Source organism: Pristiophorus japonicus, chromosome 12 (genome assembly GCF_044704955.1).
Source record: "Pristiophorus japonicus isolate sPriJap1 chromosome 12, sPriJap1.hap1, whole genome shotgun sequence".
Taxonomy (NCBI): domain Eukaryota; kingdom Metazoa; phylum Chordata; class Chondrichthyes; family Pristiophoridae; genus Pristiophorus; species Pristiophorus japonicus.
In genome coordinates, this window is record NC_091988.1 from 156,411,519 (window position 1) to 156,427,700 (window position 16,182).

At 41.6% G+C, this 16,182-nt stretch overlaps 1 protein-coding gene across 1 annotated transcript in view; it reads left to right on the forward strand.

Annotated features, from left to right (window-relative positions):
- The first annotated feature begins 4,685 nt into the window (after nucleotides 1-4,685).
- Nucleotides 4,686-16,182, forward strand: part of fam210b (family with sequence similarity 210 member B) — a 44,414-nt gene continuing 32,917 nt past the window's right edge. The window contains exon 1 of the mRNA XM_070896049.1: nucleotides 4,686-5,128. Within this exon, the coding sequence (XP_070752150.1) occupies nucleotides 4,901-5,128 (228 nt within the window). The 5' untranslated portion in view covers nucleotides 4,686-4,900. The remainder of the gene's footprint in view (nucleotides 5,129-16,182) is intronic.

A 16,182-nucleotide genomic window follows, 5' to 3' on the forward strand; every position in this document is an offset into this window, starting at 1 on the left:
TAACAACTGCTGAACTGGTCAACCAATATATTTTAGAGATACTTCACTCCAAAGAAATGCTCTTACTATAATATTTTTTTTATCAGAAATCATCTTTCAGTTTTTCATTTGAATTATTTTATATTTTCTAGAAAAGGTGAAACGCAAGACTTCACTAGTTATACATGTGTTTCTAATACATGATGTTGGGTGTGGCCTTCGATATGCAAGGCTTTTTGTTTGATCTTTCCTTAGGCCCACATGGCAAATGAAATTTAACGCAGAGAAGTGTGAACTGATTCATTTTGGTCGGAAGAATGAGGAGAGACTATATAGACTAAATGGTGCAATTTTAAAGGGGGCAGGACCAGAGAGACCTGTGGATTTACATACACAAGGTGGCAGGCCAAGTTCAGAAGGCTGATCAAAATGCATACAGGATCCTAGGCTTCATAAATAGAGGCATAGAGTGCAAAGGTAAGGAAGTTATACTAAACCTTTATAAAACACTAGTTGGGCCCCATTTGGAGTATTGTGGTCAATTCTAGATATCACACTTCAGGAAGAATGTCAAGGTTTTAGCGAGGTGCAGATTAGATTTACTAGAATGGTACCAGAATTCTTCAGTTACATGGAGAGACAAGAGGAACTGGGGTTGTTCTCCTTAGAGCAGAGAACAGTGGTTTGATAGAGGTATTCAAATTTATGAAGAGTTTTGGTAGAGTAAACAAGGAGAAACTGTTTCCTTTGGCAGACGGGTTGTTGCCAGAGGACACTTATAAGTCTGTAATTCTATGATCTGGCACTCCAGTACTATAGCAAGGACAGCTGACCTGAAATGAATTTCCAAGTCTATTCAGACTTATCAAATTTACTCCTTTAAATCATGTCTTCTGTCTGTTTTAAGGAAGCAAAGCATTAGGTGTTTAAAAAGGTAAGAAGAGTTTGCTAATAAAAAAAGTTCAAATTTGAATTTAACAAAAAAAAATTGTAAATCAAATCCAAAAGAAAAGCTAGTTTTGGCCCAATTTGTGGGGTGAGCCGCACAACCCTCATATACCGATCTGTAATTCATCTCCTGGCCATCTGTTGTCTGTACAATAGATACAAGCAAAGATACAATGTTAGCTGTTTTACACTGATATTCAACAATGTTCTTTTTGGTGTCTGGTTTCAAAATTACACTGGTGTGCGCCATAATAATTTAGTATTCAAAGTATTTCAGGCTAAATACTGGACAAGTTTTAGATGCCTAAATGCATTCTTTACCTTCCCACTCCAATATCTATGTTTATTTTTTCATAATGAATTAAATGTCAAGGTTCATGTGAGCCCTTATCTAGTATATTTATTGGTTTACATTCCTGTGAATCCAGTATCTGTGATAAGTTTTTCATTTTATTTTTCTTCCTCTAGGATATACACATTTAAATTCAATCCTTAGATCTGTGTTACAGATGCGTGTTTTGCTACAATAAACCAGGATCAATGGTACACTTGCTTCAGCTCACAAGCTACATATGACTCTTTTCACAGCTCCGTTAATGAATCCAGACACTAACAAGACATATTTCGGCCACAAATGATTACATTAATTATTGATGCAAAACAATCTTGAAAAACAAATGATTAAGCATTGAAATCCCAATTCTGCATTCTGCTAATTAACTAAGCATTCTGAAAAAGTTGTGATTAACTTGCACAAATTTAATCCGCATTTGTAAAATGGCTTCATCTGTAAGTAAAGGGAAGATGAAATCAATGAATAGAAGGCAGATACAAAAACAGAGGCAACTACAAAAAGAACCTAATGCTATTTTGATGAATAAGAAGATTAATTTTCTCTTTGTGGAGAGAAGGCAATAGTTGTGTTTGCCTTGTCTGGAATGCTGAATTAACACAACACAAATGATTAAACCTGGAGATACATCAGCCCTGAACCCAAACTTTCACATGTAATTCAACTTCAACAGCAGAAGCTTCTCAGTCTTAAAAAGAAACAAACAACTCAACCAAACATATTCTTTCAGGTCATAATGTCGACAAATGGTTCTGTCAGCTTCCTTCAAAGTTTCTTGTAAAATTCCAAGAAAAATGAAGACAAGTACAGATACAGAGGTGATAAAAGATTGCACACATGCAGGAACTGCCTTGTTCCTGGAAAAATTTAAATTTGAGCGAAGTTTTGTAGCTAACAGAACATCTCTTACAGTGGACCCATGAATTATACTTCCATTAATTGATAGACATGAAGCACCGTTTTCTGCTATTTATAGTTGAAGGCCAAGAAGTGAAGTCAACTCACAGAATGGAATGCCTTGGAGTTTCCGTTATACATAGATCCTGACTTCTGAAAACTACTTAGTGGCATTGAATGCCAGTTATCTCATTAACTGCATCTATTGTCCTGGTTTATTGAAGTTTTTCACTTTTTAAATTAGAAATACTAACGAGCCAAAATTGGCCCACGCTAAATTTGCAGCACATAATTCGAATTAGTGATTCATTTTCTACTAGCGTGGGAAATGACAGAGCCGGTACAAATTTTCCCTCTTTTAGGAAAAAAAATGGTGGGGCGGTAACTGTGTGTTCTTGCGGCGCTCCCGAGGCTCATGGCGCGCGATGCTCAATGCCACACTATTCACATCAGCACGGCGCATGAGCAGCATCTTCAGTGCCGTCCACTGGGCCACCATGGTGGGTATCAGCCGGGCCAGCGGTCTGGCAACCAAGAAGGGATGCCGGACTGCTTGTTAGCGGCCCGGTTGAACCGACGGCCGCCAGTGTTGGGCCAACTGAAAAGTTGGCTGACGCAAAAAATTTGGCGGCACGTCCCCTTTAATGGCGACCGGGGCGCCATAGCCACAGCAGCTTCTTGCACCGAGAAGCTGTCGGTGGTATCACCCCGTGCAGACCTCACTCCCGCAAAGGAGTCGGCATGCACGGCGATTACGTCATCATTGGAGTGCGGCATAAACCCCTTTTCACTCCCCCGTCCCCCCTGGGCAATTTCAGGGGGAGCGCTCAGTGCGCAGCACCTTGGCAAAAACCTTTTAGCGCACCCTTATCGCTGGCTGCTGGCACTAACTGGCCCTGTGCAAAGGGGCAATTTTTGCCTTTAAATATTTTAGTGCAACTTTTATATCAAAGTTAGACCATAATGTGCTGCTGTTTTGAACTGAATAAATGTGCCGTACCAATGATCTATAGGATTTCTAACAATCAATTTAATATTTTAAATTTTAAATAATTATATAAAAGACGCAGAAGTTATCATGGCACGGGTAGAATGATAAAATGATAATCACATATTAACAATGAACTTATGTGATGAGAAGGCCAAACTCTAACCTCACCCTAACTTTACTGCTCTCAAACACTCACCCTTTCTTATTGACTGGGGTACAGATTCACCAACATTGGCATCTGATCCAGGCGACCATTCTTCATATACAAACTGAGATAATGGCATTCTATTGGCAAGCTGCACTAAAATGGGGGTGGGCATTATAGCCAAAGTGAACTCACACACAAGCACTTTGCAGCAGGGCTTGCCCTCTCTAGCTTGGGGATGCTGACTTCAATGGCAAACCTACTAAGTTTCAGGAAACTCCATAACTGAGTTCTTCAATCTACAAAAGCTGAATATAGAGCCTCAGTTGGCACTGAATTTATTTGTTCTGAATTGATGGGGTCGGCAGCCAGGCGCCAGGAATAATGTTGCCTCCTTTCAATGTAATGTGATGCTCGGCGCAGGCATGCCATGTGAGCAGGTCTTTGCCGGGTGTGAAGCCAAACATGGCACCTCGCCAGTTAGCCAATTTCTCTTCCAAACACGAGACATTCGTCCTACAATCTTTTGGTTGCCACCACATAATCACCACTCCCTGATCAACCTCCTCTTTTACTTTGCACAATCCGATTGAGTATGCCACATCATGGGATTTTGGCCCTTCTAGTTTTCTCAATAACTATATATTTTTTTTAATTTCCCAGTGCCTTACAATTTTTTTTAGACTTTGAAAGTCATACTTAATATGTCATGTATAATTTCTGTTCAATGAGCGGGATGAATTATAAATATTACAGCTAACTTGCACAAATGCCCTAATTCCAACAACTACAGGAAGTAACTGCCCTTCTTATTAACCTGTGGATGGCAGGTGAGAAAAGCAGCAGAATTCGTTACTGGAGATTGATGTGTTCTGTGCAAGGCGTTCCTGACCTATAGGCCAGGCTGTTCTGACAAGAAAGATTTTAGAAGCATTTTAATCTGGGTCGTGACGGGACGAAAGGAGCTATTGTGCTTTATATCCAAGCTAAAGGTTGCGATGCCGTTGTGTAAACACTGTGCTTGTGCACGCCCACATTCATACTGTTCAGAGATAATTGTGCAGTCCTTCCTTAGTTTTTTCTTAAAGCCAATGAGAAGGGAGGGGGGGGGGCAAGGAGCATTTCATTCACTCGATGCAATAAAAAGTTTAAATACGCTGGCTGCCTGTTCTTGCTGTTGTTGTTGAGCCTGGAGTTTATTATCGACATTCCGCGTTGTCAAGCCCTTGGCTGGACTTTGCCTTTAAGCGGACGCGGGATCTCCGCACGTCAATCAGTGGAGGAGCCGGCCAATGAGGCGGCTGGTTGTAAATTTCTTTGTGGGGTTGAAGGAGGAGGAGGCGGGACTGGTGTGAAACTGACAACAGCTGAATCACGCGGAGTGGTGGCACCAGAGGGAGAGAGAGAGAGAGAGAGAGAGACAGACAGACAGACAGACAGCCAGCAATAGCCAGCACAGCACAGGCTGCAGCGGACACCCTGCCCTCTCTCTCCCCCTGGGACTTTCAATATTATTCTCGCTGCACAGGGGGAGAAAAGAGGAGAACATTGTGTGTGTGTGTCTGTGGTTTCTTTTTTAAAGGAGACAATGCTCTCACCCTTTCTCCTCCAGTCCAGGCAAAGCCATGCGATGTTGTTACATAAATGCTTTGGGGAAGGAGCCCGCGCCTGCCGGATCGGCGCAGCTGTCAGGAGGGGATCCCGCACCGCCAGAGGGAATCACAGCAGCCTGGCCGCCCGCTGCAAGGGACCGGGCTGTGCAGCCGGCGACCGATGTCCAGACGCCCGCCTCGGTGCATTGGCAGGGCTGTGCACGGTGAGCAAAGCGGCGCCGGCTTTGGTAACGTTAAGATCAGCAGTAATCGTTGCAATAACTCCGCCGGCTGGAGTGTTGCTGGAGGCGGGAGCCTGCTGCCAACAAAACAAAACAAAAAGGTCCCCAAACTCTTGTTTGCTTAACATGTGAACCGGCTTTGTTGAGTGAAGGGGTGGAAAGTTGTTTTTTTGTAACAGCCGACCATTTAGCAAAAGTCATGCCATATCTGCTTCCAACAATTTCCAGGCTGTCTGGAGCTTCCCAGCTACAAGTTGTTTTAAATAATGTGTTGAATCAACAGCAGCCAGAAGGAAGAGGGAGGGGAGGGGTGTAGGGGAGCATGAAAATGGCACGGCCGAGTTCTGGCAATGGTATTAGTTGTCAGATGCAGCGCACCGGCTGGTCCAAGGTCAACAGCGAGAGAGCCCTTGGTCAGGGAGGGTTGGAAGCGGCTGAGAGATAAGGCTGGGGACATCTCACTCCTCCACAGTCTGCAACTTAAGATAACCCTCAGGAAGGGGGTGGGTGGGTCGGGTGCATGCGAGACTGGGACAAATTAAGGTGTGGGTTAGTCGTTTACTGTACTACTTTGTTTGAAAATAGAACCCAGACTGTTTACAGAAAATGTTAAATATGCAGAAAAGCCCCAAGCTGTCTAATTTTGATATCTTATTGGAAAGCAGTGACCCATGTTATATAATTCCAGGAAAGAAATACTGTTTTACTGCAGTTTGGGTATCTTGGATTTTAGATTTTTTTAATACAAAATCCTCTGAAATCAACGTTAGTTTGGGATGACCAAAATGTGTGTAGTACATCAGTCCATGAAAATCGTATGCTTTGCACTAATTCCTTGCAGCAGAAAAGTGAGGGGTATTTCTTTGTAAATCACACTCTCATTATGTGAAAACTTTGCTACTACAGTGCGGTACTTGTTTCACTTCATGGTAATGAAACGTGGTGTCTTGGGACAGAAGTAGCTTATGTGAAACACAGTCAAGGCCCCAGAGGTTTATAAATGACACATTAGGAAAGAAGCATGGACTGAACAAGATGGTAATGAACTCAATATCTGAAGGATGACAGATGGGACATGAAAGTGAGGACAGACCAATGAAAATTGTTAGGTATTCCTATGTAAACGGACCAAGAAGATGACCATGAAAATTCCCGTTGGACTTTATTAAGGGGTTTAAGGACCCACACAGCTTAGTGTTATGGGAACAGTCTGTCGCGCATCTGATACAAAGGGTTGGTATTTGATAATCTAATGGAAAAGTAAACAATTCATAAATGTTGGCTTGAGAGCTGAATCCAATAATTTGATTGAGTTGCTAATATTATTTTTTTGTGAAGTGGTGGCAAGCATTGATCATAAAGAATGTTGAATGCACGATTTCCAGTGGCATAATGCACAAGAAACTTCATAGTGTATGTTACTGGCTGCTTTCTAAGGCTAACGGAATTGTTTTAACTAATTAATCCCAATACAGACTGTTTCCAGTTAATGTATAATTATGATCTTTCTGGTGCTAGACAATTGGCAGTAGTGTGGTCGGTCCACGACAGTTCAGAGTGGAACACTGAATCAATTACAAATTTTAGTGCAATATAAAATAGCTTTGCTATCAGTAATTAAAAAGGAGCATTGTAAGGGTATTTAATAAATGTATATTTATAATATGCTTTATTACCCCAAATAAGACCGAGTGACTCACAAGCATTGAAACCATAAAAAGACGGAAATAAAAATATTTTCTTGTGAGCCAGAATATGTTATCACATTTTTTTGGGGGTGGAGTGGCATTCAAACATTCGCTTGTATTTTAGTGCAGAAAATCACAGCCAAATATTGTGGCATTATGAATACGGGTAATGTCACAAATACCATGATGAGATAGGAAACGTGGAGAAACCTTCACATTAGCTAGTCCATGTGAGCATGATGCGTTATGAAACATCACCTGCTGCGAGCAGTACTTTAGTGAGGCACATGTTGAAACTGTGAACTTTGTACAAAATAGAACATTCCTTTTGAATGAAGAACAAACTGAAAAGTAGAAACTTGTATTCAGTTTAAAATTGTAACACAAAACCTATGTCAGTAGCATAAGTAATTTTAATTAGAAATTGTAAAGTTGTAGTGAAGGATTGATTGGTCAGTAATTGGTCACGACAGAGTGGATCTGAGATTTTTATTGTAATGAAACGGACTGAATGGACTTTTTTTGTTTGTTATAGATCTATTGATAAGCTAAGTGAACATATTCATAATATGACCAATACCGTGAGAGATTAATCCAATAATTGAATTTAGTTGCTAAGATTACTTTTCATGAAGTGGTGCGAAGCAGTGATCACAATATTTTGAATGCAGGATTTCCAGGGAAGTTCATGCATGGCATAATGCCCAAGGAACTTCATAGTGCACCTCATGCTGTTATTAAAAGGCAAAACTTCCCCAGTAACAAAGTAATTTAATGAGGAGTTCTTCCTTTTTTCTCATTATTGTGATGGTTTTCCACTCCTGATTATACTCTGTGCTCACTCATTTCACTCTGTTTCAGAATCGACCTTGTGTTGGGAATTATGAATGTAATAATTTAACTGAGGACCTGTAGTTCCACGCAAAACTTATGGCCCATGAAATCGATCTCCCTTGTCGCATGAGAATTATGGCCGAGGCGGAGTTTAAACAGAAACGATTAGTCAGCTGTGATGTGCTTTATCTTGGCAAGCTATGATTGGAGGATAAAGCAGGGCAAAATGCTCTGGGTCAAAACCTCCTGTAGCTTCGGATGAAATAGGTTCAGTAAAATTATGCCTGCAGGGCTTGAGGCTAAACACACCATGTGCACATCAGCAAAGTAGAAGCTTCCATCACCCACGGCAGCCCTGACTACATTGTGTTAGGTTAGTGAATCTCAATCGGTGTCACGGTGGGATTGCTGCAGTTGGTTTTAGTGTCCACGGGCTAGGGAGGAAAGAAAAACAGGGTCTTGGCTCCTGATCGCCATTTGGTGACCCCACCCCTGTCCTGCTACAAACTACGTGTGTGGGCATCAAATCAAGATTGGGCTCAGTTGTAGTAGCCGCGTGGCCAAATGGCAGGTCAAATTTCTCAAAAGAATGGTGACTCGAAGCAAGTAGCAGCATGGTACTTGTGTCGATGAAACTATACCCCTGCTGTGCATTGTCCCCAGGAGAGGAAATTGGAAAACAAAATCCTGTCTGCAACCATTGGACAATAATGAAAACTGATAATGGACTATTGTAAGATCAAGCTATAACATTTGTCTGATTTATTTTGACTTGCCTAATCAGCTAACTGATTATTTCAAGATAAACCACACACAGACATGTTTTCCACACCCTTTGGCACAGAAACAGTTCCATGTATTTGCATTATCATCCTTCCCTGTATGAAGTAAAGGGTGCAGTGAGGAGCCGCTCTGCTTGAGAACTAAGGGCCTCTTTTCTGTGGATGCAGACAGTATAAGCAGCTTTACAATATATATTTACAGCTATATTAAACCTAGAAAATCCTATGGGATTGCTCACAGTAAACCAAAGAATACACTATTGTAAAACTCAGTGTTGGCATCTACATAGCCTTTCCTAAATTGTCTACCTTGAGAAAAATGCTGAGGTAGATCGGCATCAGCTGAAAGCCCTGACCTTTTGTAAAAGAGTTAAGCTGCCAGGTAAAAACCTTAATGACATTACTGAAAAACACACACAACTATTGTATAGGTAAGTTTCATCATGTTGTGAAATATGTAATTAAAAAAAAAAAATCTTGCTGTGTCTGAAATTTAGTTTTAAGTCTCTGGTTGAGGGGGAAGCAATGGCGGATGACGTGATTTTCTTGGTAAATTTTGTTTTGAGTCTCTGGTTCTCATCCTTATTTTCAAATCCCTCCATGGCCTCACTCCTCCATTTCTCTCTAATCTCCTCCAGCCCCACAACCTCCCTCCCCAAAATGTTTGCGTTAACTTGAATTCTGCCCTACTGAGCATCCCTGATTGTAATCGCACAACCATTGGTAACCGTGCCTTCTGTTGCCTAGACCCCAAGCTCTGGAACTCCCTACCTAAACCTCTCTACTCTCTACCTCTCTTTCCTCCTTCAAGACGTTGCTTAAAACCTACCTCTTTGACCAATCTTTTGGTCACCTGCGCTAATTTCTACTTATGCGGCTCGGTGTCAAATTTTTATCGCATAATACTCCTGTGAGACATTTCACTACATTTAAAGGCGCTATATAAATACAAGTTGTTGAGGGGGAAGCAATGGCAGATGACTCGTGATTTTCTTGGTTTGCTTTCTTTTTGCCTGCTTCAATGCCTTTTCCAGTGCTGCTTTGTATGCAGCCACTGAAGGGCAATAAAGTCAATTCGCCCCCCTGCACCCCCTGGAAAAATGCCTCACCAATGTTCACTGCTTTTCCCTGAATGCCTGTCTTAGATTAGAAACTTGGGATCTAAATCTCATGACAGATCTAATGTTGCTCTTGTTTTACTTTTCCCGCCATCTTTTCTCTAATGTATGTTAGCAATATTGTGTAATTTAATCACTTCGCTTTTATAAAAGATCCATTTATTTGAAGTGACTGTACTGTGTGGTAGAAATGGGGCATTGGTTCAGAAAATTGATATTTAAGTAGTATATTAAGGTGTCAGCCGTGCTCAGTGTAGCATTGTTACATCGGAGTCAGATGGTCATGGGTTCAAGATCCGCTCCAGAGGCTTGAGCACATGATCCAGGCTGATGCTGCAGTGCTGCACTGTCGGAGGTGCCGTCTTTCAGATGAGACATTAAACTGAAGCCCACACGGGTGGATGAAAAAGATCCCATGGCACAAATCAAAGAAGAGCAGGGGAGTTCTCTAGGGTGTACTGGCCAATATTTACCCCTCGACCAACATCACTTTAAAAAAAAAAAATCAGGGCAGTATCACATTGCTGTTTGTGGGAGCTTTCTGTGCACAGATTGGCTGTCACATTTCCCTACATTGCAAAAGTGGCTACACTTGGAAAAAAAGTACTTCATTGGCTGTAAAGCACTTTGGGATGTCCTGAAGTTGTGAAATGCACTATATAAATGCAAGTCCTTTCTGTACGTCAGCAGATGTTTGCAGAGACTTTGTTGTAGTTATTAAATTATCTTGAAGAACTGATTGTTGTATAATGGGGCTGGAGCAGTTGTTACAACTTTGGGCTGTGTAAGAGCAGGGCTGTGCATGAAAGGCTTGGGTGCTGCAAGCAATCAGAACAGGTGCATTTGAATCTTGAATGCTAGTGCACATCAGTGGCCAAGGCCATGGGTGGGATTGTCTCAGCATGCCTAAATGATGTAATTGTAGCTACAGGTATTAACTGAACACCACAGCTCATGATATTTATGATCCATGCAGCAATTCAAATTATTTAGTTTTATATTTGTATTTCTTTACAGCTGTAGTATTTGACTACGTCCGTTTTACAGATGAGACGTTAAACCAAGTCTGCCCTCTTAGTAAAAGATCCCACAGGACTATTCCGAAGAAGAGCAGGGGAGTTCTCCCTGGTGTCCTGGCCAATATTTATCCCTCAACCGACATCATTTTAAAAACAGATCATATAGTTGTTTGTGGGAGCTTGCTGTGCACAAATTGGCTGCAGCGTTTCCTATATTAGTGTGATTACACTTCAAAAGGTACTTCATTGGCTGTAAAGGGCTTTGGGCATTCTGAGGATGTGAAAGGGGCTGTATAAATGCGAGTTCTTTCTTCTCATCTACATGTGAGAACACATATTAACAGTTAAAAGATCTTTCTGCTTCTGATGTGAAAGATCTGGAATGAGTCGAGGCAATCAGTCACCACATGAGCTAAAGTGGGTTCTCTGCAAGTGGGCCCAACTCCTGGTTGCTGCATGAAATCTTTGATTACCAAATTTGTTGGCAAAATAATAAAATCACGATAGGTCAGCAGGAAAGCAAAGTGACACCTGAGACAAAATAAGCAGATTAAGCTCTTGAGGAATAAGATTGTGTCTGTGTGGTGAAGATAAAAAGATATGAGTTACGTGCTGCATTAGTAAAGAGACTTACAAATTTAGCAAGTGAATCCTTTTTACTACTGTGTTATCTGAATCGGCTCCACTGGGATCATCTGAAAAGGTCAAGGAAATAGATTTGAGAAAATGCCTGCTTTGGATTCCAGCAGTGTGTTTAAGTCGCAGCATTTGGATAGTGTCGAATTGATGACGGGATTAAGGGTGTTGGGAGAAAATCAGGTTCAGTGTACAGCTTGCAACATGTGCCCATGGCTTACATTTGGTGGCATTGTCAGATGAATGCTTAATGCATTATTGTGATGTCCCCTTGTCCACTATTTTAACACAAGTGTTAACCCATTTAAGATAAATGACTGCATTAAAATTGAGGATAATATTATCACCAACAGTAATTTGTGTAGTTCTGCAATGCCACAAATTCGTCATTTAAAGAAGGTAATTCTTCTGGTACTGAGATTGGCCTTTGCCACAACTAAAATATCTGAATATAAAGCAGGCCATCATAGAGGAGAGCACAAAAGTGAATGACCAGCAACTAGTTGCTTTCATAGTGAAGGATCTAAGGCCAATTGCGATCATTGAAACCACCATCAAAGGCTTTCTTAATTTCATAAATGTATTTTTGTTGCATGGTATCTGCCTCCTTTCCCTTTGTGTGTCTGCATCATTTTATTTAATTGAGCAGGCGATCAAGCAAACTGGCCAAACTTGCCTCTTCCTGTGTTATTCTTGAGATGACCACAAGATAGCACTCAGCTTGATTTTTAGCAAAAAAAAGTATACATTTGCTTTTTTCCTTTTGTCAGGAAGCATCTCTAACATTAACAAAGGATAGCCTGGCTAACATTAGGAGCTTTCCACATGTAGATACTACATTTCCACACCGTGTTTCCCATAGGATTGTCACATGCTAAGCGTAAAGTGAGGAAATTAGGTAAATTAATTCAAATGGAATTCTTGTGAATTATGCTATCCAGACCAGTTCTCCATATGTTTATGGCAGCAAAAGTTGACTTACTGAATCAAAATGTAGACTGTGATCGTCTAAGATGATGGGACGAAATTTTACTTTACATTATTACATGACTGAAAGGGTTCTGTGAAGTCTTGTCTAAAGTATGCTGTATGTCTAACAGCCAACATTCCAAAATGGCATTAGGAAATCTTCAGGTTTTTGTTCTCTGCATTTTTTGCACAGCCTGCCGTGGAAAATTTCTCCCCAAATGTTTGCCTGGACATGCTTGACAATTGGTTGTGATACAAGCGTTCAATATAGAGACCAGATTATAAATCACTTCCATGTATTTACATAGGTTAGCACTTTTTGAGTTTGAGCTGGGGTGAGATATTCAACATCTGGCGCCCTCACTGGCCTGTCCAATTTACCAGTGTTACACACAAATAAGAACAGAAGAAATAGGAGCAGGAGTAGGCCATTTGACCCCTCAAGCCTGCTCCGCCATTTAATAAGATCATGGTTGATCTGATCATGGACTCAGCTCCACTTCCCTGCCTGCTCCCATAATGACAGCAACACTTGATGTGTGTGTGTGTGGTGGTTAAAGCATCAAAGCGGTTAGACATGCTACCCCACCAGTAGCACAAAGGAAAAGCATCGGCAGTGCACCATGTGATCTGATCACGAGTTCCATATGAGCTAAGGATGAGCGTCCTGTTTTTAGGAAGAGCATCAATTAATTTTTATTGCAGTCCTGTTCAACAATTAACCAGCCCTGTTGGATGACTACAAGACTCTTGCAGTTCAAAGCTTTCTCAAACTAGTACATCTGGCAAGCCGATGGCAGGTCATTCACACAAGACTGTATAAATGGTATGATTATCCATTAGGTTAAATAAGCAGTGTGGATGAACTTCTTGTCTAGCAACACCGTGGTGAATGAAAGGAGAGTCCTTACTATTAACAAGTGTTAAAACACTGAATTCCGGCAGCCACTGGAGGAAATTTTGCTACCGGTACTGAAGCTATAAACACTTACCCAAAGAAGAAATTGAACCTGGTATGGTCCCAGAAAAGTGTTGGACGATACAGGATTTAATGCAGGGCAGGCAAGAACTGTGTGGAATCGAAGACCAAATAAATGCCTTGCTATATAAATGCGTTGTACTAACCATGAATGTTTTCCATGGGCATTTAGCTTTACCCGCCAAGAGTTTCATTTGTCAATGTAACGCAGAATTTGCCATAAGATCAGGAAGGATGATCACCCTAGTGCCAAAGCACGGATGTGGTTAGAAACAAGCTTTTCAAGGAAGCTTTGCGATGCAAATACCAAAACTGGCTCTGCAAGGCCAATCATTAACATACACCAACTGGCTGTTCTGGCAACAGATCAAATCAGACAACATTATAAAGAGATTTAATAAAAAACTGCATTCAAACAATGCAAGGATTGCACTTTTGAGAACAATCTACCCAGTGCCTCAGAATGAAGCTGTGCTGATTAAAGCCAGAACTGTACCATTTGCTTTTGATTTACAGTAAGAAGGCACTCCCTAGTTCCTTAATGCTGATGTTCTTGTCATTAAAACCACCAATTTATTTTTAATCCCATAATTGAGAGTTGCTCTGGTACTCTAGGTACATGTACTGACATTCATTTCCTGACAAGAAACAAGAAATAAGGGATGTGTGCAATAAAGGTACAGCAGTTATCATGGGCGACTTTAATTTACATGTAGATTGGGCTAACCAAACTGGTAGCAATGCGGTGGATGAGGATTTCCTGGAGTGTATTAGGGATGGTTTTCTTGACCAATATGTCGAGGAACCAGCCAGAGAGCTGGCCATCCTAGACTGGGTGATGTGTAATGAGAAGGGACTAATTAGCAATCTTGTTGTGCGAGGCCCCTTGGGGAAGAGTGACCATAATATGGTAGAATTCTTTATTAAGATGGAGAGTGACACAGTTAATTCAGAAACTAAGGTCCTGAACTTAAGGAAAGCTAACTTCGATGGCATGAGGCGTGAATTGGCTAAAATAGACTGGCAAAGGATACTTAAAGGGTTGAAGGTGGATAGGCAATGGCAAACATTTATAGATCACATGGATGAATTTCAACAAGTGTACATCCCTGTCTGGAGTAAAAACAAAACTGGGAAGGTGGCTCAACCGTGGCTAACAAGAGAAATTAAGGATAGTGTTAGATCCAAGGAAGAGGCATATAAATTGGCCAGAAAAAGCAGCAAACCAGAGGACTGGGAGAAATTTAGAATTCAGCAGAGGAGGACAGAGGGTTTAATTAGGAGGGGGGAAATAGAATACGAGAGGAAGCTTGCCGGGAACATAAAAACTGACTACAAAAGCTTCCATAGATATGTGAAGAGAAAAAGATTAGTGAAGACAAACGTAGGTCCCTTGCAGTCGGACTCGGGTGAAATTATAATGGGGAACAAAGAAATGGCAGACTAATTGAACAAATACTTTGGTTCTGTCTTCACGAAGGAAGACACAAATAACCTTCCGAAGGTTCTAGGGGACTGAGGGTCTAGTGAGAAGGAGGAACTGAAGGATATCCTTATTAGGCGGGAAATTGTGTTAGGGAAATTGATGGGATTGAAGGCTGTTAAATCCCTGGGGCCTGATTGCATCCCAGAGTGCTTGGGGAAGTGGCTCTAGAAATAGTGGATGCATTGGTGATCATTTTCCAACAGTCTATCAACTCTGGAGCAGTTCCTATGACTGGAGGGTAGCTAATGTAACACCACTTTTTAAAAAAGGAGGGAAAGAGAAAACAGGTAATTATAGACCGGTTAGCCTGACATCAGTAGTGGGGAAAATGTTGGAATAAATTATTAAGGATGAAATAGCAGCGCATTTGCAGAGCAGTGACAGGATCAGTCCAAGTCAGCATGGATTTATGAAAGGGAAATCATGCTTGACAAATCTTCTGGAATTTTTTGAGGATGTAACTAGTAGAGTGGACAAGGGAGAACCAGTGGATGTGGTGTATTTGGACTTTCAAAAGGCCTTTGACAAGGTCTCACATAAGAGATGGGTGTGCAAAATCAAAGTACATGCAATTAGGGGTAAAGTACTGGCATGGATAGAGAATTGGTTGGCAGACAGGAAGCAGAGAGTCGGGATAAACGGGTCCTTTTCGGAATGGGAGGCAGTGACTAGTGGAGTGCCGCAGGGATTAGTGCTGGGACCCCAGCTCTTTACAATATATATTAATGATTTAGATGAAGGAATTGAGTGTAATATCTCCAAGTTTGCAGATGACACTAAACTGGGTGGCGGTGTGAGCTGCGAGAAGGATGCTAAGAGGCTGCAGGTTGATTTAGATAGGTTAGGTGAGTGGGCAAATGCATGGCAGATGCAGTATAATGTGGACAAATGTGAGGTTATCCACTTTGGTGGCAAAAACACGAAGGCAGAATATTATCTGAATGGCGGCAGATTAGGAAAAGGGGAGGTGCAACGAGACCTGGGTGTCATGGTTCATCAGTCATTGAAAGTTGGCATGCAGGTGCAGCAGGCGGTGAAGAAGGCAAATGGCATGTTGGCCTTCGTAGCTAGGGGATTTGAGTATAGGAGCAGGGAGGTCTTACTGCAATTGTACAGGGCCTTGGTGAGGCCTCACCTGGAATATTGTGTTTAGTTTTGGTCTCCTAATCTGAGGAAGGACATTCTTGCTAGAGGGAGTGCAGCGAAGGTTCACCAGACTGATTCCAGGGATCAACTGGGCCTTTATACACTAGAGTTTAGAAGGATGAGAGGGTATCTCATAGAAACATATAAGATTCTGATGGCACGGGACAGGTTAGATGCGGGAAGAATGTTCCCGATGTTGGGGAAGTCCAGAACCAGGGGACACAGTCTTAGGATAAGGGGTAGGCCATTTAGGACTGAGATGAGGAGAAACTTCTTCACGCAGAGAGTTGTTAACCTGTGGAATTCCCTGCCGCAGAGAGTTGTTGATGCCAGTTCATCGAATATATTCAAGAGGGATTTAGATATGGCCCTTATGGCT